General features: G+C 39.8%; 1 protein-coding gene across 4 annotated transcripts; it reads left to right on the forward strand.

Annotated features, from left to right (window-relative positions):
• Positions 1 to 110: 110 nt before the first annotated feature.
• On the forward strand, positions 111 to 27,878 carry WDR47 (WD repeat domain 47). 4 transcript variants are annotated; one of them, XM_068140934.1, is made up of 15 exons: positions 111 to 327; positions 6,597 to 6,763; positions 8,027 to 8,110; positions 8,992 to 9,076; positions 10,659 to 11,461; positions 14,018 to 14,141; positions 15,946 to 16,124; positions 16,232 to 16,489; positions 17,211 to 17,286; positions 18,510 to 18,667; positions 21,926 to 22,095; positions 23,005 to 23,175; positions 23,571 to 23,702; positions 24,393 to 24,611; positions 26,490 to 27,878. In XM_068140934.1, exons 2-15 carry the CDS (start codon positions 6,606 to 6,608, stop codon positions 26,630 to 26,632), a joined length of 2,760 nt encoding a protein of 919 aa, XP_067997035.1. In that variant the 5' UTR covers positions 111 to 327; positions 6,597 to 6,605; the 3' UTR covers positions 26,633 to 27,878. The 4 variants fall into 4 exon arrangements, with proteins under 4 accessions (XP_067997035.1, XP_067997033.1, XP_067997036.1 ...); XM_068140932.1 differs by having other exon boundaries at positions 112 to 327; positions 14,015 to 14,141; XM_068140933.1 differs by lacking the exon at positions 111 to 327 and adding an exon at positions 390 to 449 and having other exon boundaries at positions 14,015 to 14,141.
• Positions 27,879 to 27,976: the final 98 nt, after the last annotated feature.

Genomic DNA, 27,976 nt, shown 5'->3' on the forward strand with positions numbered 1-27,976 from the left:
AAAGCGCGCCCCGCCCCAGCGCGGCAGCGCCCGACACCATCTGTCCCTCCCGCCCCCGCGGCGCAGGCGACGCCCAGCCGGCCCAGCCTCGACCCTCCCCCTTTCGTTTTCCACTCAGGCAGCGGCGCGGCCACCCCGCCCCGGCGCGGGGAGGGTTCTGGGTGTCCGCGCCGGTGGACAGTCGGGGGTGAGGGCGGGTGGTAACCGCAGTGTCAAGTACAGCGGGAGTGAAAGCCCGACACCGGAGCCGCCGCACGGCTAGGCCTGTCGCCATTTTCCTCTCAAATCTCGCTGGTGACAGCGCGAACGGGCCGCTGGGCCCCTCAGGTGAGTGTCGGAGGGCGGAGGACTGCGCCGTGGAGGGGCTGGAAGCAGCTGGGCGGGGAGGGGCCGCGGCGGCTTGACCGCGCTGGGCGGCGGAGCCGGGGCCGTGGTTGCTGTGCTGTGAGGTAGGTGCTGCCCGGCGGGAGCGCCGACCCAGGAGCCGCTTTGACGAGGGGTATCTGTGCCCCACTTTTGGTGGCCGGGTATGGCTCTGCTGCGCGGGGCCTGCCGTTGCTTCCCCCCCGCCGAAGGGAGCATCGCTTCAGCTACCGGCGAGCCGGCAACGCCCGGTTGCCGCCGTCCCTTTGTTGTGGCATCCGTAGGCAGTGCGGGCGGGCCCGGCTAGCCTGACCGCCGCGGCCGGCGCGGTGCGTGCCCGGGCCCCGGCCCCGGGACGGGCGAGGTGGCAGGCGCGATGTGCGTCCTGTCCTGGGGGCTGCTTCGAAGCAGCGTGGGCTCCTCTGCGGCCCTGTCTGCTGCTGGCGCTGAGCTGACAGTCCCGAAATGCTAATTGAGGCTGGGCGCCGTGTGATTAAAGAGTGCGGTTGTTTTGAACCCTCTCACCAGCAGAGGTGGATTCCGTGTGGAACCGCACGTGAAGGGAAAAAAATAATTGGAGCAAGTGTGTGGGTGGGGGTGTTAGTTAAAACGCTCTCGATCCTGGTCTTTGTAACTTGTTCGAGTCTTTCATTTTTCTTCGTGCCGTTTTCACTTTGTTGTGGAAGTATTGCATAATTTAGCTACCTTTTTGGGATTCTTGATGCAGAATCCTCTGGGTAGTGAGTGTGCATGTTGGAGCAGGGATTGAATGCAAAGAACTCAGCTGGTCACCTCTAAAGTGTGATGAGATAAGGATTACAGTGGTGGCTGTAAAGCAACAGCTGATCTAAGCAGGGTGAAAAAAAGGATTACTGGAAGGCAAGCCAGTGAAAAATCTGTGTGAGGAAGAAAAAGCTAGTATGTAAGAGGACTGTTATTTGCTGTGTTGGAATAGTAAGAGCTTTTAATCGTAGAGCTGATCTGCACAATGTTTGGTGACAGTTTTCTATTAAGGGCTTCATATGTTCGATACAGTTAATTTTAAATAATGAGTTGTGCAGTCTGTTAGGGTAAAATGGATGTTATTGAGTGCCACTGTTACGGGAATCAATTGTAATTAAAAAAAAAAAAAAAAGGCCTGTAGACTTTTTTCCCCCCTTAATTTTTTTGGTATAGAATGACTGGAAGGTGATTGGGGGCCACATCAGAAGCTGAGCCACTAGGTACTGACTGGGCCCTGGGTCCCTTCTGGGGTCTCTTTAGTTGGAACTCCGGAGTGGCCTCTGGGCAGGCCCAAGAGTTCTATGTAAGTGGCTGTGGGGTGGATTAAAAAGTGAAACAGCTTAATACAAACCAGCCAGCTTTTAAAACATCTTCACATTTGTTTTTTAGTGTGTCATAGCTTAGCAAGGTGCTGAGGTTATGGGTATGCATTGCAGCTGTCAATGCAGTCAGTGAACCAAGACTTTTCATTAGGCATTGCGTCTTCTTCAGTACAGTGCTTAAGATTTCAGCTGCAGTATTTATTCCATGTGTGTCTGAGTAGTTAGAGGTTTTACGTTCTTTGTCCAGTTTTGCAAGTGCATAATGTATGCTATCAGGGAGTGATCTGTTTCAGATGATAAATAATATTCAGAATTTCAGCATTTACTTGTTTTTCAGTGTAGTAAACCTTACTTTAAATTTCTATCATAATGAGTGCATATGCATTTTAAATTTCTTCTAAGGAAGATGATTTAAAGAGACTACTTAGACACTATTTTTAGACAGTACTAGTTTAAAACATTTTTCTGAAATAGTAGAAGTATGCACATACTAGGGGGATATGTGCCTTTTTTCAAGAATTGTTTTTTTGTGCTTGTAACACTATGAGAGTGTTCTCACTGTCGGCATATTCCTAGAACATAAGAACAGAACAAGAGGGAAGCCCTTCCCTGGAAAATTAAGGAGTAGGTAGTCTGTGTTCCAAAGAGCTTGTTTAAAGGATATCTTGTCTTTTGAAGCTACAGAGTAAAGATGTGCCAGACTTGTCACAAGAAGTTTTGGGGTTTGTCTTGATAATAGTTTTACTAGGGAAAACCCAAATATAAGTACATAACTAGGGGTTGATGATAATAAGGGCAAGTGGACGGGAGGAAGAAGAGGACAGGTGTGGGAAAGTGCTGTTCTGAAAAGACTGGGTGAGATAAAAATGTTGGTAGAAAGCACCTGAAAGGTTAAGCTGTAATACTCATTTGCTTTCATTATACCTCAAGCTAATGCTGTGCTTCAGTCATTCTTGAGTATTAGCGCCTGAGCTGATCAGATTGTGACGTTATGTGCCATATGTGCTGGCAGAAAACAATATAGTGGGATGGACCAAAGATGCAGCTTGAGCTCTCATCTTGAGTTTCCCTGATGATTTTTGGTTTTAATTATTATTTTTATTGATGCACATACATACACATGTACCACTGAACGTCAGAAAACCTGATGTATTTCATAGGAGGTGATGTGTAAGCCTAAGTATGTTTATAATTTCATGATTGTGTCATAGTGCTGCTTATTCTTTTGACAGCATAATGCTTATAAGCGAAGTCTGATCTCATCAGCCTACGTGAAAAATCTTCTATAGTAGATTTACTGTTCTTTTCTAGCTGTTTGTGTTGTTTTGACATCAAATGCACACTGTATATTTTCATAATATTACTGTATGAGCTTATTGGTGTACCTTGGCTCTTCTTCAGAAGTTCAGTATCCAAATTTTTCTTATCAGGACCCCAAAAGTGCTGTTAGTAGTCCACTATGAAATGCGTAGAGTGCTGATCATCCTTTATCCTATTTTATATGGGCAATATAAATGAAGTGGTAGAATTGACAGAGGTGTTAGGTTCAGGACAAACCTGTTCTTTTAAAATTACTGTGGAGAAATGGAAGGCAACTTCTTGCAGATGCTAGGCTTTTGCTTAGTGTAGTTGTACTCTTAAGCAAAGTACTGAGTACTGCACTCATTTTTCTCTCACTGGAATATATAAATAATTAAATCAATTCTGAAGCTGTGTAAGGTTGCTTCCTGTTTAGATTTGAGTCCAGGAGATCCAGTTGAAAAGAAAACTGCATTTGGTGTTCCTTTCTTCAAAGGGAGTATTAATCTGAAATTTTACAGTATTTTTCTTACAAAGAATCTCTGTATAGCTGTGCCTAAGTTTTACTTCATCTTCTGGCAAGAAAGTTAATTTATGTGGAAACACAAAACATGCTAAAGAGAAATGCAATTGAAGTAGGTGAGGTTGGGAGTTAAGCTGTTAACACTAAACTGCTGGTTAAATTTGTTGTGTTTTTTTTTTAAATTATTTTGTTTTCCTTCAGTATTTAAGCTGAGAGTGTGTGCGTGGTCTCTGGTTGTGACTTTCATGAGACCCATCAAAATACTTGGTGATTGGAATCTTCTGTAGCTAAAATGAGAATTTTTTAAAAGGAGGTGGGCTATTTCATCTGGCACAATTAGGTCTCTGTTGTTCCAAAATAAACTCTGCCATTATAATTGCATGCTTTCCTAGTCAAATGTTCTGACAAAAACTTCCTTGGAAAAAAGGTGGCATACAACAGTGAGCAGATGGAAAATTTGGGGGTTCAGACACTGTAGTGCAATCCCCCCCTCTTACTAATGCCTATTTCTTTTTATTCCTTGAAGTTCATTAGTGTTGGTTCATGATCATCAGTGAGAAGTTTCACTGGAGTATTTGTCTGTTCCCTCTGCTCCAGTAAATAATTAATTTCTTGTTAATTCTTGCCTTATTTGGATTATTCAAGCTCACAACTTTTCTGTAGTTTCTTAGTATACGAGTTTCTGTGCATCTTTCCTAATATGGGCTCCACTTTTCCAAGGCCAGGGTATCAGGAGGCTGCATTCTCTTTTCAACTTGTCTTGGGAGCTGTTACCCACAGCTGCTTGTCTTTCAGCATCATAGTTGTTAGATTTCTGCATAAGTAAATGGTTGCATAAGGGAATTAAGAAGCTTTTTTTTTTTTTTTAAATTAAAAGGGGGAGCAGCTTGGCTAACTGTAACCTATTGCCCTGTGGGGTCATCTCCCTTTATTAATTCTTCTGATTACTGTCACTCCACTGTTTTGTCCTTGGTCCTGGGTATATTGCCTTCTGCTGACGTTTCATCACTAATACTGACTTATTCTCTGTCATTTGGCATACTCTCTGTGTTAGTGGTGGGGAAACTGTGAATGTAACAATGGACTATGATCTGTAGATGTAACCAATGGACAGAGGTTCTGCTGTAATGTTACTATCTTTTATCTGTGGATGTGACTTCTGGACAAGGCTCTATTGTTGTGACTATATGCAATGTAATTTCTGAAGGTTAAAGGGAAGAAGTTAGAAGATGCAAGTAGTGAAATGGATCTCTACCCCATGTTGTGAAACTGGGCTGTGTGCCACTGGATCTTGGAGGGTGGGGGGAAAGTCATTGAGTAAGTAATGAAGAGGAAGGAGGATTATGACCCTCAGGGGTCTCAGATGACCACTTTTCCTGTTACCATGCAAGTGCCATGAGGTTTTTGCATTACATCATTAAAGGCATGGTTTTCCTGCCTCCTGGCATGTGTGCTGGCCCTATGTGACAGGACACATAAGGTATATAAGTAACCCAGAACTGTGATGCAGTGCTGTAATGAATGTCAGTCAACACTGCTGTTGTGGAGACATCTGCTAACTATTGGTGCCTTGCCATCTCAAGATCTGGACTATGCTCCACTGCCTGCTACCATATCTAGTGGGGTTGATGGCACATATGTAAGTATTACACTTTTGCTGTGCTAAATAACAAACTGCTTTTGCTATTACAGTATAGTTAATTATTTTTATATATATATATCAGTGTATATATTTGATTTATTGCTGCACCCTAATCCTTTGAACCTAATGGCAACACTCTCGTAAACAATTCAAGTCAGATGAAGACTTCAGTACTGCCAGAAAGCAAGGCACTGTCGGTACCTTGTGTCAGCAATACTGCTCTGGTGTTCACGTGATGAACAAATGTTTTTAACTTGCAGCTGGATCAGAGGAGTGGTCTGGCTAACCATACAGCTCCATTTTGGGTACCATGTGTTGGCTGGGGATGTGTGGCTGAGTGCGAAGGTGAAAAGAGGGACCACCTCTTTCTGCATTATAATGGACTTAAATGGAATTTTTCTTGATGTGAAGTCTCACTCCCTCTGCTAGCCACTAGCTCTTTTTTCAAGAGCTGCTTGTCTGTATTAGATGGTTTCTCCCCACAAATAGTTTTCAGCAGATCAGCTGTTAAGTCTTTTTAAGGTTTTGAAAAAAGTCAAACAGCTTTTGCTTTAAGTCAGACTTAAAGAATCGTGCAAGACTGAGTTAGAAGCGGAATGTATTGTAAGTTTCCTAGAAGAACTACTTACTGCAAGTCTCATGTCTTTGGAGAAACTGTATTGCAAAGGAGCTTGGATGTCATATCCATGGGAGGTTTAAACAAGCTGACTGCTGGCAGACAGGTCCTTGGCCTGTGACTTGCACTAGCTGTGTCTTCCCACTTTTCCTTTCTGCTGTCTGGTGGACTCATTAGACCACTGAGTCACTTCAACACGAGAGTTGGTGGAAAAGCTAGCCCAATGTAAAAAGTGAGGAGTGCTGAGGAAGGACCAGGAACTTGTGGCTGGAGGCAGGTGGGCAAGTGAGACTTTGGCAGTCAGCGGTCAAAAGGACTTTGGTCGCCTTGGGTTTGCAGCTTTACATTCTTCATAAAATGCATAGACGGAAATGGGTGTTCCTGTGAAAGAAGAACAAAGCTCCATTTTGAATGTGCCATGTTTTTTGCATGTGTGAGAAACATTTTAAATTTGTATGTAAGATCCCTAGATAATAATATAGTAACTGGATCATTTTTATGCTCTTTGAACTTCACTCTTTGCATTTCTGAAAAGAAAATTTTACCTATTGCAGACTTGATGGGCACAATATTTTCACACTGCAGAAGCACTGATCTCTGGGTAGCTTTGTTTATCTGGGCCTCTGTATATCCATATGACAAATATAAAAGGTACAGACACATTATTAGATTTTAATTGTAGCTTTATAATCAACCTCTCAAGTCTTATTTCCTAATCTTGTCTATTTAATTTTTGTAATGCTACAATAAACTGTATTTCTTAGCTTTTAGTAGCCAACGTTTGTTAACCAGGCATGATCATAGCTGAAATTCTGCCTTCCCTTTTAGGCTGCCATCATGACGGCCGAAGAAACAGTGAATGTTAAAGAAGCTGAAATAATTAAACTCATACTGGATTTTCTAAACTCAAGAAAACTTCATATCAGTATGCTGGCACTTGAGAAGGAAAGTGGGGTCATTAATGGCTTGTTTTCAGATGACATGCTTTTTCTAAGGTAGGACTTGTTTCTCTGGTGCTTACATACCACATATACCAAGGTGTGTGGTGCCCACTGTGATTAAGTAGGCAGCCCCACGCCACTAAACAGGATGTCTCATGTCCTCATCTTATTCATCTGCTTCCTCATCCCACTTCTGTGGTTCAACCCTGCATTTTGTATGAGCTCTGAAGTTAATGACCCCTTTCTATAGGTCACTTGCAGTTGCTGACTAGGCATCATAGGTCGAGGTCGATTTATTTACCAATTTTTGTTTGTTTGTTTGCTTGTTAATTCATTTGTTAATACCAAGATTTCTCTTAAATTTAACAATATGAAAGGGGACTCTGCTGTCATCAGGACATGAGAGCTGATGTCATTTGCCATTTGGGATGTTGCCCTCAAAATTATTAAAAGGAGTCACTATAGGTGCACACTAGTTTTATCATTGCTGTTTTCTATTTCATGCTAAAGGTACTTAATGACTTTGTAGAAGCATGAGACAATAATTCATTCAACTGTTCTTAAAACACAAAATTTTATCATTTGACAAGGCTTCTCACCTGGCTTCTCTTTTGAGAAAAGTTATGGCTATTGGAATAAAACAAAGTGGAAGAATAATTACGTAAGAGTTATTAATCCTATTTGGTTGGTTCTTAGCTTACTTGGATTATACATCTAATAAACTCACTCCTTCCTTGTAGATCTGGGACTTTTGTAGAGAATGTTATTGGAAGGTGTGAAGAAATCCACCTATGCAGTCTAGTCCTCTGATCATGGAGGTGGAAGTTTTGGGCTGGCATAGTTCTGCCAAGCTGTTCCCTTCATGTTCTTAATACGGGACCTGTGTTTTTTCCCATGGCCATTACAAAATAGATCCAGCAGCATTTCTGATATTAAAATGAACTCAGTTTTAGTTAGCTTACATTCTTCAGGATGTATTCATTGAATCATTTATTCATAGTCTTTAAGGTCTTTAATTTTTTTAGTAAGAATTACAGGTAAAGCAGGAGACACAGGGATGTTTTGTCCTCTCCGATATGCCTCTAAAAGTAATGTTTGTCTGTTCAGTATCCAGATATTTTTGCAAAAGACTTAGCACTTGGATTTAGCTGTTACTACTAGTCACATCAGTCATCGTGGCATCTATGCAAAGCATTAACTTTTCAAAGCATGTTGATCATCTGTTTTAATGACTGTTGTGTATGTAAATCAGCTGCTTGGTTAGGATGAAGGATGTTCTTGTCCACTGAAATTAAAGCAATGACTTTCTTTTACTAGGCAGTTAATTCTTGATGGTCAGTGGGATGAGGTTCTTCAATTTATTCAGCCTCTCGAATGTATGGAAAAATTTGACAAGAAAAGGTAAAATAGAATGTATGCTGGAGTTCCATTTTTCTCCTGAGTTGTGGAAAATACCTTTATTTTTAAATATTGTGTGTGAAAGCAATGGTTCTGAGTTTTTCACTTTTGTTTGTTTGTTGGCTTTGTTTGGTTGGCTTGGTTTTGGTTTTATGCTGGGTTTTTTTGGTTGGTTTCTAACTTGTATACCATCCCTAAAGTGTAAGTGGCTGCTCTATCATATTTCTAGTCCAGAAATTAGTACAATTGCTACAGTCTTATTAACATCATAGAATGATTTGGGTTGGACAGAGTCTTAAATATCATCTAGTTCCATGGGCAGGGACACTTTCTACGAAACAAGGTTGTTCAAGGCCCCATCCAACCTGGGCTTGAAGACTTCCAGGGCTGGAGCCTCTACAGCCTGTCTGAGCAACCTGTTCCAGTGGCTTGCCACCCTCATGGTGGAAAATTGCTTCCTGATGTCTAACCTCACTCTAGCTTCTTCTGGTTGGAAGACATTACTTCTCATCCTGTGACAACATGCCTTTGTGAAAAGTCCCCTTCCAACTGTCCTGTAGGCTTCCTTTAGATACTCGAAAGCTGCTCTGATGTGTCCCTGGAGTCCGCTCATCTTAAGGTTTAACAACCCTAACTAATATTTAATATGGGCTTTAAAGGTATTTTAATATTTTAGTGTAATGTTTCTGAAAGCAATAACTGAAAAAGTAATTTCCTGTTAAAAAAAAATGTTGTGGTTACCACTTTGTTAAAATTTGAGATTGGAGTTCCTTGTCATTGCAATTCCTATGCCTGTTTCAGAAATTGCTTGTGAAATACCCTGTTTGTCTCTGAAAGAATGTTAACTGCTGGATCAGGACTTACATTTCACTTCTTACCTGCAGATTTCGTTATATTATAATGAAGCAGAAGTTCTTGGAAGCCTTATGTGTAAACAATGCCATGTCAGCAGAAGATGAGCCTCAGCATGTAAGAATTGTCTCTTGTCTAGGAATGTTTCTGTTGTCAAGAAGCCTCTTGAGACACTCTGATTAAAGGCAGAGCAGAAGCTCCCAGCTCTGAATACATAAATTTTAGTTATTGCCAAATGGTTTCATAAACAATGGAAAAAATAATTGGTATCCTTTTGAAATTAATATGACTCCCATGTCTCAAATGGAGTTGTATCTAAAAGAGTTTCTTTGAAATGTAGCAGCACAGATCAGTGACTATGCCATGTTTGTGGTCCTGATCCTGAAATTTACTTCAGACCTTTATGTTAAAGCACAGGGCTCTTGTTTGGTGGTTGGTTTGGGTTTTTATGTTTTGTTTTTCCAAATTTGTGCCGAAGCAAGTAATGTATTGTCTTAATTAGGACCAGGTTAGGAATTCTTCTTTAGATTAATCTTAAATATAATTTTTGTTACTTTTAGAGAGAGCAGATACAATTATTTGGAGGGAACAGGTGCCTTCACAAAGGACTGATTCAGTTAAATGTGCAAACAGCAGGAGTTGGGAACATAAGGTTTCCAATATGGAAAGAGATGTTTACTCAGATTGGCAAGGAAGGTGTGCAGATTGTGACATTAATTATTGTTACTCATGTTGGTAATGCAGGAATACCAAATGCCAATTAGGAAATTAAAAATAGAGTGCCATAGCAAAATCAATACTTTTTTTTAATTCTGTCCCATCACACATACATTGTACTAGAGGGGTTTCTGGTGATACTATAGAGAAAGCTAAAAGTAAATATGTTGTTGGAGTTGTAAAGGGAAGGTGTACTATTCCTCTAATCAATTGACCTGTATACTTATACTAGATAGCAGTAGAGAAGAAAAAGGCGCAGATTAATGTCCTTCTTTTTTGTTTGTTTGAATGTTACTAAGCGTGTTGGTGTGTTGTGGATGAATAGCTGCTGTGTTGAGCAGGTATTAGGTAACATGAGAGTTTTTATTACTTTAAAAACATAATTAAAACTAAAAATGCCATGCTACATGTGTTTAACATGGTTCTTGGCTTTTAGCTATCCGCAAGCTTCATACTAAAGCCCTTGATTCATATGGAGGGCTTCTGAGAACTTTTCTAAATTATTGATTGAAGAACAGAAAATACCAATAGAAAGCCAACTCAGAGTTGCTACTCACTGGATCTCTGCAAACATTTTATACCTTATGTAAATGGCTTTTCATAGCAATAAAAAAAGGGGAAAGTAAGTCTGTTGGATTTGAGAAGTAACCCTCTGTGCTACAATGGAATCAAAGCTGTTGATCTACAAATTAAAAATTATAATATCAAGCATGCAGTGGCGTGAGAAAGTTCTGTAAATCATGTGGAAAAAAACAACACTGGGGGGGGTGTGTGTGATTTTGGAAAGTCAAAGCATTGAGAAATTTGACTCTAACTACATTTGCATTGGCAACTTTGGACTATGTTGTGTGAATTAAAACACAAGCAGTAATAAAGGAATGCTAGCCAAGAAACTCTGCTGCTGCCTGCTTTTCTTGAATGAACTGTTTTATTGTAGAAACACATCCTGCAAACTACCCTGTTCATGTCAATCTTTCCACAGCTGGAATTTACCATGCGAGAGGCTGTGCAGTGCCTACATGCACTGGAAGAATATTGTCCCTCGAAGGAAGACTACAGTAAACTTTGCTTGCTGCTGACACTGCCGCGCTTGACCAACCACGCCGAATTCAAGGACTGGAATCCCAGCACTGCGCGGGTTCACTGCTTTGAAGAAGCCTGCGTCATGGTGGCAGAGTTTATTCCTGCTGATAGGAAACTGAGTGAGGCTGGCTTCAAAGCAAGTAACAATCGTTTATTTCAGCTTGTAATGAAGGGATTGCTTTATGAATGTTGTGTGGAGTTCTGTCAGAGTAAAGCGACTGGAGAAGAGATCACAGAAAGTGAAGTATTGCTGGGCATTGACCTCCTGTGTGGCAATGGGTGTGATGACTTGGACCTTAGTTTGTTGTCATGGCTGCAGAATCTGCCAGCTACTGTTTTTTCTTGTGCTTTTGAACAAAAGATGCTTAATATTCACGTTGATAAACTCCTCAAGCCTACAAAAGCCGCGTACGCTGATCTTTTGACACCTCTTATCAGCAAACTTTCTCCTTATCCATCATCCCCGATGCGACGGCCTCAGTCAGCAGATGCTTACATGACCCGCTCCTTGAACCCTGCCTTGGATGGGCTCTCGTGTGGATTAACCAATCACGATAAGCGAGTCACAGACCTTGGGACCAAAACTTCTCCAATGTCCCACTCTTTTGCAAATTTCCATTACCCAGGAGTACAGAATCTCAGCCGAAGTCTCATGCTTGAGAATACAGAGTGCCACAGCATTTTTGAAGAGTCACCTGAGCGGTAAGCATAACTGTAGTAGTTGTAACATTGGCTTATGTTAAGCTTCACGTTAAGTTTCTTACTTGTATTGGAACTTTTGAACATGGTTGTAATGTTGAAGGGTAATTGATTGTTTAAATTCTGTTGTATTTCTCTGTTCAGAAGCTGTTTCCTTCCTTCCACTTTTAGGATCAAAGTATATTTTCATATTTGTTCTTGAGCCTTATAGGTTCAGTCTGTACTTTCTCAAAGCTGAAATCCTAGCATGGAGTACAATATGCTCTGGTTATGTAACAGTCTAGCTAAGATTTGTGCTCAGTATTACTGAATTCCATATAAATAGATGGAGACAGTGGAATAGCTGTAACTCTCATCTTTCCTCATCTCGTTCTGTTCTCAAGTGCCATCTCATTCTATCCTCAAGTCAGTTTTGGTCCTGACACCATAGATGATTATGTGTACTTCCAAAATTAGCGTACAGAAACAGTCTTAGTATAGTCCCTAGAAATCTTCTGTTATCATAGCTTAAACTGTTAGAATAGTAGTTCAGAATTGGTTTGGAAAATGGTAAGTAAATATTTAAGCTGAATAAGAGAGCTGTCAAGTATTACACTTCTTATGTTGGACATGTAGATAGTTGGGTTATGACAATGGTGATTGCTATTAATAACTCCTTTTAATGTAATGTAGACTGCAAAACTGTTTTCTGAAGAACTAAAGCCTTTATCAAAACATTGCAGTTCTTACTGAGAGAAGTCCTCGTAACCAGGAGAAATGATACTTGTAAATTAAAAGTTTATACTAATGCTTTTGCCTGGCCGTTATTTTGATCAGCAGTTCTGCCACTTTCTAAATGCTAAATCCATGCTTCTCTGCAAAGCAGCTGTCAGCTTTTTTGCCTTTTAAGAGAAGCAGGTGTGTAACTATCATTGAACTTGGGTGCACTGGCCAGCAGTGAGAGCTGTGCCATTCAATCTTGGCCACAGTTGGTGACCTCGTCTATTAGGTTTGCCTTACAGCAATATCTTGTATCTTGTGTTAAAGCAAGGAACATCTGTAACTAAACTAAACAAAAAGGAAGCAAACACCGTTATGCTGATAAAGGAAATTTTTACAGTAGTGTATGTTTTTAATACATTATCTTAATGTTTATGCTGAAAGAAGCCATTTTATTTGATTCTAAATAATTCCTTTTAAGTCTTTGATTTTACCAGCCTCTTCACAACTGGATAGCTTAAGTGTTAATGGAAGTGTCCCTTGTGTTACATGGGTAAAAAGTGCACCTCCTGAAGATACTAATGAATTGTGCTTCCTCTATTTTTACTGGTCTGTATGCACTAACCTTAACATCTGTGTGTGTATCCCAAGGTCCGATGTTAAAGCTGATTCTTGAAAGCTTTTTGTATCCCTTTTCAGTATTAGTGGACTACAATAATTCTGCACAAGTGGAGTTATTTTGTGAGCTAAATAAAGTGATAAATTGCTGCAGTTCTTTTTCTTGGAATTTTCATGTGGTGTTAAGTGAAGTGTAAAGTTTTTAATGTGGTTAGTTTGGGGTTATTGGGGGTTTTTGTTTATTTGTTTGTTGGGTGTTTGTTTTGGTGGGGTTTGGTGTTGGGTTTTTTGTTTGATTTTGTTAGTTGGTTGGTTTTGGTTGGGTTTTGTTTTCATTAATACATATCCCTCTTGAAGGTTAGAATTATGTTAAGGAGCCAGACTCATAATTTTCAAGTAGGTATTACATTTCTCAGAAGCAAAATCAACTTCAGATTGTGTCCAACATAAATAGCAATATTTGCAAGGGTGGAAGCTGGGAACTTGAGCTTTATGTAGGTCTGACCTACATAAAGCTTGTGCACGTGACAAAAATATGGTATTTCTTTTAAAGGTTGTAGTCAGCAAGCAATTACTTGGCTTTTAGTCAACTGATTCACTTTATTACACAGGGATACCCAAAAAAGTTACAGCAACTTCTGAAAGAGCTTTGCTCCAAGTCAGTGAATAAAGAGGACTCTCACAAAACTGAAGATGGGAATCCAGGGCTTTTAATTGTGTTCTGCAGACTTACTGATCATTAAAGCATTCTGGAAAAAGTTCCATGCAGAAATACTTGTAAAGCAGAAGTATAGCAAAACTGATGTAAACATTTTCCTGTATAGAACTTCTGGGAATGTTCAGCTAATGGATGATAAATGTAATTTATATTTAGATTGGTGGTAATTAGTATGGATCATACATTCTGCCTTGAAAATAGGAGAATTTGAATAATTTGGTAGGTAAAGGATATATGTAATTCAAGTGTGGAAATATAAAACATGGAATTTGGATATCCCATGGTGGTAAATCTCTTGGGAAATGACTGGCTGTTCTTGTTAGGGGTTTTATTTTGTTTAGTGTAACCCATTGCAAGTGGCAGTTTTTTTCTGGAGCAGTTATCTTCAGTTTGTGTCTTTAGGAGTCTGCACACTTGTGTTATCTTTTACTCTAGAAAGTTATCTTTCTCTACTTATCAGGGGATTTTCTACTCTTTATTTTTCTTATTTGAGCTTCTTTTCTTTTACATGCTGCTGCAAGAAGTGATACTCCTGTGGAGCCACAGCATCCCATTAGCAGTGAAACTCAGTGCCAGAGTTCAGTTCCAGAAAATGAACAACGTAGTGGAACACAGAGTCATGGACCAGCCAAGCAAGAGAAAAATGAGGTGGTGGTTGTTTGCTGAAAAATAATGAGGCTCTTTGAGCTGTGTTCTGATCACTTCATAATGATTTGCTATTGTGTTGAGGACTTCATGCATGACAATGGGTTGCTTTCAATCTTGTTTTTACTGTAGTGAAAATACCGTATTGCATTTCCTGTAACAAACGACTGAGGGTTTGTTTTTTTTCCCCATTGTATAAAGTTCTGCTGTCATTTGAATCTGTAATGCAGCTGATTAGTGTGCCTTCCTATATCAGCAGTTTGGATAAGCTGTTGTGTGTATCTTAAAAAAACAAAAACAAACAAACAAAACCCACCACAAACCAGTGAAAACACAACACTTTGCAGTACTCAAAGCCAGCAATATTAGTTTAGACAATGCTTTAAATTTTTCTTAGTGTTTTAGTGAGGAATCTGGCACGTTTCCTGCAATTTCTAGTGTTAACACCAACTTTCATTGGTCATCTTGCATCATTTTCTGTCTAGAACTCACAGAAATGAAAACTGGATAATTTCCTAGTAGATGTATCTTTTGCTATTTATAATTCAATGCATAATGTTTCTTGGATTCATCTTAGAAAACTTGTGCCTTGACTATCCTTTTTTACCTTTTTATTTTTTTCCTCCTTAACAGCAATATAGGGAAAGTGAAATAATAGTTAAACAGAAAACATGTTTTCAGATATGTCTGTTATTTCAATAATGATGAATAACCCAGAGAATACAGTCTATTTCGTTTGCAGATTCCAGATGGATCTTCTTAAGTAAACTTTGTCTTGACTTATGCTACTAAAAAACAATCTGGTCTTGACAAGGCTGTGTTCTTGTAGACTCTGGATATTTAAGTAAGGCAATGGGGCCTATTGGAGGATTAACAAAGTCCTTCAGACTTGAGGACTTAACTCTCCTCAAGGACTTTGAATAACCTCTCTGCTGCAACAGCGTTATGTTTGCACATTGGGAATAAGGGGAGGGAGGAAAGTGCTTAGCTTCATGTCATATAACTGGGCAGGCTTCAAAAGGCAAAAAAAACTGGTCACAGAATTTGTAGGAGGGAATGAAGACAGGAGATGCTGTGCTGTAAGTGAAGATACTGGCCAGAGTACTATACACTTGTGGAAAAGAATCTAATACCTAGTCCAATTTCACTGTTTTCCACATCTTGGTGCTGTATGTGTACAGCTGTGCTGTAATATCTAAGTGTAAGAAGATTTTATATAGAAGAGTAGGAAGCATGTATGTAAAGGGGAAGAGACTGTGAAAAAGGAAGCTCATGTATTTTTGTTTGGTCCAGAAAGTAAGACATTTTAATGTTAGAACAAGACACCAATTTCTGATGTAACACCTGAATAGAGCACTTCAAGGTTGTCTGTGGGGATAGGTAAATGGGCTCTGTGGACTGATGGTAGGGAGGTGTCAACATGGCAGAAAATACTAATTTTGTAGTGAAAATATGTCTTGGCACTTAGAATGTAGCTTACAGTGTTTTCTGACGTTTTTCTGTTTCCAGTCATCTATTTGTTTTGACCTTGAGTAATACTTTAGAAGTTTTGTAGGAAAGAGGGGTCTCCTCCTGAAGTAGGTGGAACCAGTTCAGCAGTGGATGAACAGGCTAGCAGTGATTTCTTGTAATGTGTAAACTGTAGCTGGTTTTAAGGAAAAAGGAAAGATCACTCCTCAGGTGAATGTGTTGGCCTTTTGATGCCTATATTGAAATAACAAACCAGAAGGTAAATGTTTAGATTAAATACCACAATTATTTAATTTTCATTACTGATTCTAATTTTTTGAAAATTTTTTATTTTTAGCTTCGTGATTCAACAGAGCAGTTTCAGGAATATTACAGGCAAAGGCTACGTTACCAGCAGCACTTGGAGCAGAAAGAGCAACAACGACAGCTGTACCAGCAAATGCTGCTGGAAGGAGGTGTAAATCAAGAAGATGGAGCTGATCAGCAACAGAATCTTACTGAACAGTTTCTAAACAGGTTGGAGGGTTTTGTTGGTTGTCTCTCCACCCGCTGGTATCCCTCCTCAGGTGCTCATAATAACTTGGTTTGGTGATCATCATCTTTTCCTTCTCATTTGTTATTAGATCTATCCAGAAACTAGGAGAATTAAATATGGGTATGGACAGTCTTGGAAATGATGTACAGACACTTAGCCAGCAGTGTAATGGGAGCAAAGGGAATGCATCTACCAATCCAGCAAGTAACTTCACGTCATCAACTTCAGATGCTGGTCAGAGGATAACAACTGATAGCCAGAATGTTAATACCAGCACTCCTCGGAAGCGTGGGGCAGCTAATCAGATACCCTTTCCTGAAGAGTCACCTGTGCAGGGGAATCAAATGTAAGTCACTTGAGACTGTTCAGGATTGGATAGAACATTCTCTTAGCACTGTGAGAGGAGCTTTTTTGATTTTTCATTACTAAATGAATCTGCCATTGAGTAGAGATCTTTAGCTCACAATCAGTGTTTTCTGTGTGTTTTTATAGGGATTATAAAATCCTTGTTTTGCCAGCACACATGTGAAATGGTGGGTTTGTTATGGTTTACCTTTTGCACTTATTTGCAGTTTCAGATTACTTTTCTTTCCCTTCCATCTTACATGTACAGTTCTTGATTTTTGTGCTCTATTAAGTTTCTGGAAGCTTTTTTATGAAATACAAACTAGATGGAGAGATGGGCAGGACAGAGTGGGAAATGCATTTTGGTTTTTTCTGTTAACCAAAGGTAGTGCTGACCTGAAAGAACAACCTGTTTTCCACATCTGTGTATAACTATATATTATGGTATGAATATGGATGTGTTTAACTTGCATTCAGTTGTTCAGTGCCTGAAATTGATGCAAAACCAACAACCTCTCATAAAAATAACAGTTTAATGATAGGTAATCACAGGTCTGGCACTTGTCCATGCAAACTAGTTCTGAGACTGAAACTGTAACTTCAGTCCAAAAAATACTTATAAACAAATCTGTCCCTGCTTTTGTTTGTTGTTAGGTTTTTGTTTGGGGTTTTTGTTTTTTCTTTCTTCTTATGGTTTTAAATTCTTCACCAAATCAAAACAGTGCATCAGAACATGCTGTCACTCAGTCACAGTCAGAAGACTCTTCAGGGAATTTAAGTAGGACAAGATGTGATGAGGTGAGTTTCCTTACTGTACTTTACAATTTCTGTTTTCACAAGATGCAGTATTTACTCCTGAGTATGTGACACCCTCTCATTGTTAATAGATGTTTACCATGAACTTTGATTATTGCTACCTAAGAGCCACAAATTGAATGAGGTGGGAGAGGTCATCTGGAGAGATGAGTCCAAACCCACTACTCAAAGGCCAGTGGGAGCAGGTTGCTTGTGGCTGGGTCTAGTTGGGTTTTGAGTATCTCCAAGGATGGAGACTCTATAACATCTGTGGACAATGTATTCCCACATCTGACCACCCCCATAGTGGTTTTTGAAACAACAAAAGAATGTGTATGGAATTTCCTGTATTTCAATTTGGGTTTTTTGCCTCTTGTCCTTCCACTGGGTAGCATTGCGAAGAGTCTTGCTCCATCTTCTTTACTTCTTTCAGGTATTTATATGCACTGATGCAAATGATGTGTGTTTTGGGGTTCACACATGCACATTCTATGCCCAAAAAGCCCTTCTGATCTCAAGGGCAGAATCCTAGCTCTTTCAGCTTCTTGTACAACAGAGGTTCCAATAGGGTGCCTTTTACAGACATTGTTTTGTGTCTTCCAGGTTGAAATTTTGCTTGTTGGACTCCAGTCAGTATGGCCCAGCTTTAGGGAAATGACTTTGCAATAAGTGCCTTCCAAAATTTCTGCAGCAAATAAATAAAAGTCAAAACTTTAGGAAGATGGCATTGAAGTAGTCAAGAGGATGATGTAATGAAGCTTAGCATAACTTAATCATAACTGCTTATCATTTGAAGACCCAGCTTTTCATCCTGATGTTTAGTATTATGTGTTTTATAAACTGTGTTTATGACTTGGACTGTTTCCAGTGAAAATGTGACTTTGTTCTTTTGCAAGCTTCACACAGATCAAGCATGTTTACTCAGAAATAAACTGTAGTATCATATGTGTCTGAGATGGGCTGTTTAGGACAGAAGTTGTTGGAAGCCTGGAACAAGAGTAAGAAAAGATCATCCAATATTAGATGTAAAAGGGACTTGAAAAGAAGTTTTTGAAATATGCTGTTCCCTGACGTGGAGTAGACACTGTTATATGGATCTCTCATTTGAATAGTTGTGCCTGGTGCTGCTGCTTATTGATACTTTGGTACAGTAGTTTTAGTCACGTGCTTTTGAGTGTCCAGTCTTAGGCTGAAGAGCCTAATTTGACTGTTACTCTTCTACACAGGAGGACAAATCAAAAAAGCAATTCATTTGCATTAATACTCTAGAAGACACACAAGCTGTTAGAGCTGTAGCCTTTCATCCAAGTGGGAGCTTATATGCTGTTGGCTCCAACTCCAAAACGTTGAGAGTGTGTGCCTACCCAGAAGTAATTGATCCAAGGTAAGAATGACCACACAGTAATTCCTTTGTCTGTATCAAAGCACTTCTTTCTTCCTTAGCTACTGATGTCTGTATGCTTCATATCTCTTTTGTTCTCATAACTAGTGCAATGCTCTCCTTCAATACCTGAACTGTCAAACAAAAATACATTCTGCTGATATTTTTATGGGCTAGCTTTTTGCTCTCTTCCATTACTGGCAAGGTGTATTGCTATAATACCACAGCTTTCTTTATAAACATGTTATTTTTGTCTCAGCAGATGGGCTTTTCTGTGTTTACTGTGATGGCTTCTCATTTTGTAATTCCAGCTGTAAAAGTGAGAGAAAGCATGTCTCAATTCCAAGCCAGCACAAGTTGAGCTGCTTAAGATGCAGTTTCTGCATGAGGATAGACTTAACAGTTAAGAAAGCAGTATCTCCAACTTTTACAGCAATCTTTGCTGGAGTATGTCCAGTGGTCTGTTACTATCAACACTGGTTTTCTGATCCTTTTGGTTCCTTGACAGGAAAAGTGCTATTTTTGGGTTACTGTGTACCTAGTTTTATCTTTTTTCTTTTCACCCATTCTTTTAATAGAAGGAGGTAAAATACATTTGTTTTCACCTGGCAATAAATATTGGTGTCTCAATAACTGTGTCCTTGTCTCTGCTCCAGTTACATTGTTTTCTTGGAGTAGAGAGAAGTGCAGGCATCTAAAACTTCACAATTTCAGAAGGAACTACAGGTATGCACAGTGGCTTCTTTCAGGACACTTTCCCAGTTCAGGATTTGCGTTCAGGCTTCCAAAGTGTGCAAAAAGTAATCTGGGTTGTTTTGGTAGTTTTATTTTTGTTTCTTGTCCTCCTTAAACCTCATGAGTAAGGTAGCCTTTGAAGTTTAATTCCAAACTCTTTATTGGCAATGTATGAAAGGAAAAGAAGTTGACTTCTTTGATATCTAATACAAGATGACTTGTGGGGTTTGAAGCCCTGACGACCTCCTCTTGATTGATAAACAGTGCAAAAACCCCTTTGGTGGACTGGATGTTTCTTTCTTAACTGACTGTGGTCTGCTCTCACACAGCTTGTTATTCTAACCATAGGGAAAGGTTAGGTTGACTCTGCAGCTTTAATCTCTAGTTACAGTGCATGATCTCATGTGACAAGTGACATAGTGCAGCTGGATAAAAGGAGTGCTGAGATTTCCTTAATTCTGGACTTGTGCTTCTTCCTTTCTCTGTTCTTTTCACAATGTGTACAGTCTGTCACAAATGTTTCATCCCAGGATTTACTGGTCAGCAGAGAAACCACATTATCTTCATGACTCTAATCTTTGTAACTACCCGGGTCTAGACACGCATTCAAATTTTTTCATGTTTGTTTCAAATAGTTGTAATTACGTAGAATATCAGCTAAGGAGCAGGTTTTTTAATTGTATATCAGATTTTTGTTGGGACTTTTTTGTTGTCCTCCAAACTGATGTATGACTGAGGACAAGTTGGTTTTGAGGCTTTTTTCTGCTCTTTAAAGGTATAATAGCAGTGCATTTTGGTTTATTGGGTTTTTTTTTCCTCACATTTGAGATTAAGCACCAGTAGATGCACACTACATTACTGCAGATGTCACTGAAGTAACCACAGTGCTTCTACACAGTTGATTGGCAGCGTGTAGTCTCTGTGGTGGGCACAAGCTCTGATGTCCTGACACAGTGATTCTCAGCAGCAGCCTCCACCTCTTCATACATGCTGAGAATCCAAATTCGGTATGTGATCTAAGGCATTACACCATTTAGGAAACTCCATAGTGTGTGTTGGATGGTGATCCTGTTTTAGGCTGATCTGTCAAGCATTTCCTCTCTGGCAACAAAATAAAATTAGCCTTCATGTAGATTTATTTTAGCATTCTTTACTAAAGCCATGGTTATCTTAGATGTTTTTAAACAGACTTTGATTTTTTTTCTTTTTGGGTTTTTTTTTTTTTTTTGTCTCTTGTTCAAGCATTTACAGCACATTTCTGAATTCTTCAATAGCAATTTAATGTCTTGAATTTCTATTGCTGATATTACTGGAGTGAATATTGATGGAGTTGGGTACAGCATTACTTTATCTTAAGCACTTGACTACTTCCTGCTATGGGAACAGAGAAATAACATTGTAAGAATGTAATTGATTGAAATAGAAGAGGTGTGCATCAGTGGAACTATTCCTTTTATTCCAGCTGTGTGTAGAGCCGATCTGGTTTCAGAAATAAAAATGGATGGTGTGAAGATTGCCATGTACAATGGTGCATGTGTCCTGCACAGACTGTGCTATTGGGTTTTCTAGTAGATAAGTGAAGCTTTGATAGTCACTTGATTGAACAAATAATATCCATGTACAGCTCACAATTATGAACATGTGTGAGTCTTTTATTTCTTGGCATATTTTTGTCAGTTGTTTTCATACATTTTTCTGTGTTTTCCCACAAAGGGCTGACACAAGTCTCTTTCTTGATCCTTTAATCCATTTAAGTGCTTGGTGAGTCCCATTCATCCTGACAGTAAAGATGGCATAGACAACAATTTTCTTGGATAAAGCAAATGTTTATTGTTTGAGGATATTGTTGTGCCTGTAGTACTCTAACTCAAGTACATAGAGCCCATTCACATAGCGCTGTCATGCCAAACACAGTCCCCAGTTAGGCATTATGTTTGGTGTGGGAAACTGGAAGAGAAACACCTTCCTGCACATATACAGAGAGTTTACACAAGCTTCTGTCAGGAATCTGGATTTTCCAATTGGCTGCGTGATAGTTCAGTCCCAGACCCAGGTTTTAGCCATGCCAGCTGCACTGGGTATTCCCACAATGCATTCCTTTGTGAATTTATTTGATCCACTATTGCTTAATTGGACTCAAGCAAGTGCAAAAGTGGCTACAGAATGAAGATGTTGGAAGTCTGTGGGGTGTAGAGCAAAATCCCACCAGTTTAAGGATTCTGAGAATAAGGCTTCACTGTGATTAGCCAGACATTACTCTGTGTTGTATGTATTCAACCCTCCATAGGTGAGGGGACTGTTTAAGGATTTTTTTCCATAAATACAATGAGAAGATGATGGGAAAACTGAGAAAATGGGATGGAGGAGATCCATTTGTTTTGTCTTAGAGCATACGTATGTGTTTCAATGCAAACAGTCACATGTATTTCATGTTACCCAAACTAATAGAAAAGCAGTGTTTTCATTTTGAATATGTTATTTTCACAAGTTAAAGGAAATGGTTTTTTTTCTTTCTTGTTTCCCCAGTGCTTACAGTGCTCCTAAACAACCTGTAGTTCGCTTCAAAAGGAACAAGCATCACAAAGGGTCAATCTACTGTGTAGCCTGGAGTCCCTGTGGACAGCTGTTAGCTACCGGTTCCAATGATAAATATGTGAAAGTACTTCCTTTTAATGCAGAAACTTGTAATGCAACAGGTAGTGTGCGTGTATTTAAATAACGTTATTTTCAAGTATTTGTCCAATATTTGGCAAAATCATTCAAATTGTATGATGTAGTTAATAGGTTTTGTCATTTTTATTTTAATACTTTTGAACTTAGACTGTTTTCCCTTTCACCATCACTGTAGTCTTTATCCAGCAAAGAGCCACAGAGGGGCTGGGGATTATGTTTTGGGCTTTTATTTGGTTTGGGTTTTCATATGTTGCAGTTTGGGTTTGGTTTATAAGACTCTGGTATTGTGTTGTCTTCTGGTAGTTTGTTTTGGTTTGGATATTTTTTCCCCAGATATGCTGCAGATGCTCTTACCCAGTTCTAGTTCTTGATTGTCAGTAGGAATTTATTTCTAGTTCCCCTTTTTTCTGATGAGTTTTGTCATATTCTCCCCCATCTTGGAAGTCTAAAGTTTCTCTCATAGCAAATGCCATTTTCCAGGTCTAACCCAGGTCTAATCAATACACTGAATATGACTCTCATCCTTCCTGGTTTGAACTCAGGAGACCTTGTCCTGTGTGATTCTCAATGACTCTTCTCTCCTGGCAAAGAAAGCCCCTTCAGCTTCACATAGTTTACAAAAACAAATACACGTACTCCATAAACCTTGGCTGGAATTGGCTGTGGAGGTGCTCAACATATATTTTGCAGTGCTTCAAGAACTGTGAGAAGCTCAATCAGCACTCAGAAATAATGTTCACAGAGATTTTATTTGAACTATAGTAATTGAAATTGTGTTCTATGGAAAGTGTGCAACAGTGTTTATACTTGATAGTGTACCCCCCCTTGCCCAGAATACTCTGTAACTGTTTTTAAGTTTGCAACACTAACAGTCGTAAAAAGTATGTGTCACTTTGTTCCTTGAATTTTTATATTTTAAATGATTATTTTAGGACCAGATTTGGAGTTCAGCATGCACGATGGGACAATCAGAGATCTTGCTTTTATGGAAGGCCCGGAGAGCGGGGGCGCTATTTTAATAAGTGCTGGAGCAGGGGACTGTAATATTTACACAACAGACTGTCAGCGAGGACAAGGCCTGCATGCTCTAAGTGGTCACACTGGTATGTATGTTGTTGCTTCTTGCTCACAACTTGTATGTCTGTATTATTCTAATGAAGTTGTTGAGTTGGAGGTGGGGTTTAATGTCTTGGTGTTTTTCTTTCTAGCCAGACTTTTTTCTTTGTTTTTTTTTTTCCCAGATTGCTTATGAGGTATCTGGGGAGAGGGGGGACTGTTTGTTTTTAACTACTTTGGCTGTTAATTTAATGGAGACAGTGCTGGCCTCATTCCAGAGAACATGTGGAGCTGGTTACTGCCTTACACTGTTGGCATTTCAGGTCATGCAATATGCATTTTCAGTAGGACTGTTAAATCTCTGGACACAAATATAATGAGAACTGCAGTGGTTCATTCTTCAATTAATGATGCTTAATCAAAGAATTCTTCTTGTTCATAGGACACATCTTAGCACTTTATACATGGAGTGGTTGGATGATTGCATCTGGGTCCCAGGACAAGACTGTAAGATTCTGGGATCTGAGAGTGCCAAGCTGTGTTCGTGTCGTGGGAACAACATTTCATGGAACAGGTAACCCTTGCTGCTGTGCTTTTGACCATTCCCTCCTTAAAATATACTCCTTAAACATCCTTAAAATATAGAGAGAATGTAGGGAGGTTTTGTGCCACAGAAGGGAGGCTTGGCTTTAGAAGAAGAAAGTTCTAAGGGTATCTTTACCTTTGTTTAGTACTTTTTTATATAAAGTAGCATTTCTTTCAAAAAGTTGGCTAGTTGTTTGCCTTGTGACTTTGCAGCACTCCCAACTGCATTAAAAATAACACGTAAGGTAACTGTTTTGGAATCAAAGGAAAGGATGGGAAAGAATAGCCATTTTTGCAAGTTTTCAACAGACTCTAATCTGCCAAAGGATTCTTAAGAACCACTTGGATTGGGATTTTCTTCTTCAAACGGTTTGGGGTAGGGAGGAATTCCTTGTATTATTCTACATTATTTCATAGAGAGTGACTTTCTTTCCTGTCATGAAACGGGTACTTTCACTCACACAGCTTTGCTACCATTCCAGTGTGATCTGTGGCTTCAGAGTTTTAAGTGCTAGAACACGAAAATTTTCTTTGTGTGAGATACCAGCATAGCTAGGTGTTCACCTGAAGGCCAGTGTTCGGTGTTTATACAGTGTATATTCCTGTGTTCTGAAAGAATGTTGGCTGTTTGCACAAATTTACATCAGTATCGTGTGTTCGGTGTGTCTGTCTCCTGCAGGAAGTGCTGTCGCGTCAGTAGCTGTTGATCCTAGTGGTCGTCTCCTGGCTACAGGACAAGAGGACTCTAGCTGTATGCTGTATGACATTCGAGGAGGACGAATGGTGCAGAGCTACCATCCTCATTCCAGTGATGTCCGTTCTGTTCGCTTCTCTCCAGGGGCACACTATCTGCTCACAGGATCCTACGATATGAAAATAAAGGTGACAGACTTACAAGGTAACTGCAAAGGATAATAGGGTGTTTTCCATTTGGTGCTTCTAATGAAGATGTAAGAGAACTTGGATCAAAGATCAGATCTTAGTTTAAAAGGAGAAGATAAATTGTAGAGCTTTGAAGGGTTTGGGAGGTAATCAGATGTCACAGAATCACAGAAACATACAGGTGGAAAAGACTCTCAAGATCACCAAGTCCAACCAAGAACCCTACTCCTCAAAGCTCACCCCTAAACCATCATTCCAAGCACCACATCCAAACCACCTTTAAACACTTCCAGGGTTGGTGACTCAACCACCACCCTGGGCAGCACATTCCAATGCCTGACCACTCTTTCTGTGAAAAAACTTTTCCTAATGTCAAGTTTAAACTTCTCCAGTCATAGCTTGAGGCCATTCCCTCTTGTTCTATCACCAATTACCTGTGAGACCGGTACCAGCCTCTCTACAACATCCTTTCAGATAGTTGTAGAGAACAATGAGGTCTCCCCTCAGCCTCCTCTTTTCAAACTAAACAGCCCCAGCTCCTTCAACCATTCTTCATAAGATGTATTCTCCAGGCCCTTCACCAGCTTTGTTGCCCTCCTCTGTACTCACTTAATTGTGACTGCACATCTGGCCAGTTACGTCGCTAAGAATGTAAGGCACAAACTAAACCTTGGTTTTGGGAGAGATTCTGATTATGGTAAGAGAACTAATGAACACCTTTGCCTGATGAGATGGCTATTGCTTCCAGGCAGCATTTGTAAAAGTGACCCTGTTTAAAAAAAAAAAAAAAATCATAGAATCAATAAGTTTGCAAAAGATCTCAAAGATCATCAAGTCCAACCTGTCACCACAGACCTCATGACTACTAAGCCATGGCACCAAGTGCTACATCCAGTCCCCTCTTGAACATCTCCAGGGATGGTGACTCCACCACCTCCCTGGGCAGCACATTCCAATGGCTAACAACTCTCTCTCTGAAGAACTTTCTCCTCACCTCGAGCCTAAACTTCCCCTGGTGCAGCTTGAGGCTGTGTCCTCTTGGTGCAGCTTGAGGCTGTGTCCTCTTGGTGCAGCTTGAGGCTGTGTCCTCTTGGTGCAGCTTGAGGCTGTGTCCTCTTGGTGCAGCTTGAGGCTGTGTCCTCTTGGTGCAGCTTGAGGCTGTGTCCTCTTGGTGCAGCTTGAGGCTGTGTCCTCTTGGTGCAGCTTGAGGCTGTGTCCTCTTGGTGCAGCTTGAGGCTGTGTCCTCTTGTTCTGGTGCTGATTGCCTGGGAGGAGAGACCAACCCCCTCCTGGCTACAATCTCCCTTCAAGTAGTTGTAAACAGCAGTAAGTTCTCCCCTGAGCCTCCTCTTCTCCAGGCTAAACAATCCCAGCTCCCTCAGCCTTTTCCCGTAGGGCTTGTGCTTGAAGCCTCTCTCCAGCCTCATTGCCCTTCTCTGGATACATTCAAGAGAAAAAAAGAATAAAGCATAATACTTACTTTTATTGGGAAGAGTTAAGAGATAAAATATCAAGGTGATTAGCTACATGTGATAGTGTTAGACCATTAACATATAATCATGTTATGTAAGATTGTGTATTTAAAGCTGTCTAGCAGTGCCTGAAAAATAGAACATGAGGGCCTTGTGTTATAATCTATGTGTATGAGAAAGAGATAGCAGGGGTGTGGGGTGGGGGGCCAGTATGCTTCAGTAAGGTGAAATCCATATGTAAGCTTCACTAAACAAACTGGGGGGGATGACACAAAATAACCCAAATAACTGGGGGAGAGGGGAAGGGAGAGAGAGGAAAAAAAAAGGGGGTGGGGGAAACCCAAACCAAAAAACCACACCACATTCCCCAAAATATGGGATATAAATTAAAGAAATTAATGATTTCTCTTCCTCTGCCACAGGGGATCTCACAAAGCAGCTTCCTCTTATGGTTGTGGGAGAGCACAAGGACAAAGTTATTCAATGCAGATGGCATACACAAGATCTTTCCTTCTTGTCATCCTCTGCAGACAGAACTGTAACCCTTTGGACTTACAACGGGTAAAGTGCAAATAAAGGCAACCTATGCAGCTAAAGCACAGAGACCTGAGACTACAGAACTGTAAAAACAACATAAAAATAATTAGGCATTGAGAGAGCAGCATTTGAGCAGGAGAGTGTCTTAGCAAGAGGAGGGGCACTTGTCACAGATTTTTCTGGTTTCTAGGAGGTCTTGGTGTTTCTAGTATATTCTTTTGCAGTGCTTTCAGTCTTCCACGTGAACTCATGCTGCTGTGACCTATTGTAGTCTTGTTGCCAAAGTCTATGAGGAGAACTCTGACATTGTCAATGTGCACTCAAAGTAAAATGAATGATGTGTTTACAGTTTGGTATTAATTGCATTCCTTGGTCTTTGCCTCAATGAGAATTTTATAGAGAAACTTGAGTTGAACAACACTTTGAGTCTGTATGTAACTAGTTCCACACATAAATAACTTCCACTTTTTTCAGATTTATTATATTCATCACTTCTCAACAAGAGGTCAGATTTTATAACATCTCCACAATTTCAACTTTTTTAGTAATAAATTCTGAATATCAAATGTGGATAGGCAGTAACCACATCTTGATTATGGTCCATTATGTAGTGTGGGTTTTTTTTCTTTAGTTCATCTAAACTGGGGAAAATGTTGCTGGTTTTACAACATGACAGTTTTGAACAAGCTAACATGTTGGAGGGGGAAAAAGTAAAATATTGAGGTTTGTTTGTTTGTTTTCCTGTAGAAGCATACAATATTTTACTTTTTGAATGCAACAGAATACCTCTGTGTATCGTGTACTGTAGAAGAGAGCAGATTGGCAGCAGTTGTCACAGTGAGCTTAATGGCTATCAGGTTTTCAAGTAAAAGGGATACCATTAATGCTGTAATAGAAACCAGCATGGCTTAAAATGCTATGTCTGCATGATAATTTAAGAATGGTTTAAATTCCCAGTTCAGAAGCTTATCTGAATTTTATTTCTTGCACTGTTTATGTATGGGAAGTTGCAGTTTTATTTCTACAAAACTTTAGATTCTAATGTTTATGTATTGTTATATTTTCCTATTGTACAGTTCCTTTTACTTTTTAAAATACAAACCTTAAACAGTAGGTTATTTATTTATTTGAACTGCAGTTAAGTTTTGGATTCTCTTGGTTACTAAATTATATGTGCACTGTAGCAAGCATTTTTAACTATTGTATCAAAGTGGAAAGGTAACTATAGAAGTGTATCTGTGCTATAATCTCAATAAAGACCTCCAACACCTGCACCACTCTCATCTGTTATTTTGGGCTTTTGGTTCCTCAGTACAACTCAGATACTTAGACCATACGTCAGTTTATGCCTTGAACCGTAAAGGACTTCAGT

The sequence above is a fragment of the Melanerpes formicivorus genome, unplaced genomic scaffold, assembly GCF_026170545.1.
Source record: "Melanerpes formicivorus ecotype bairdi unplaced genomic scaffold, bMelFor1.0.p_v2 SCAF_7, whole genome shotgun sequence".
NCBI lineage: Eukaryota > Metazoa > Chordata > Aves > Piciformes > Picidae > Melanerpes > Melanerpes formicivorus.

Bases quoted from the DNA above. Each gene is read 5' to 3' on its own strand.
- WDR47 (XM_068140932.1), top strand. From the start codon at position 6,606: ATGACGGCCGAAGAAACAGTGAATGTTAAAGAAGCTGAAATAATTAAA. The intron at 16,125-16,231 runs GTTGGAGGGTTT...ATTTGTTATTAG, and splicing joins ACTGAACAGTTTCTAAACAG to ATCTATCCAGAAACTAGGAG. The intron at 23,703-24,392 runs GTAACCCTTGCT...TGTCTCCTGCAG, and splicing joins AACAACATTTCATGGAACAG to GAAGTGCTGTCGCGTCAGTA.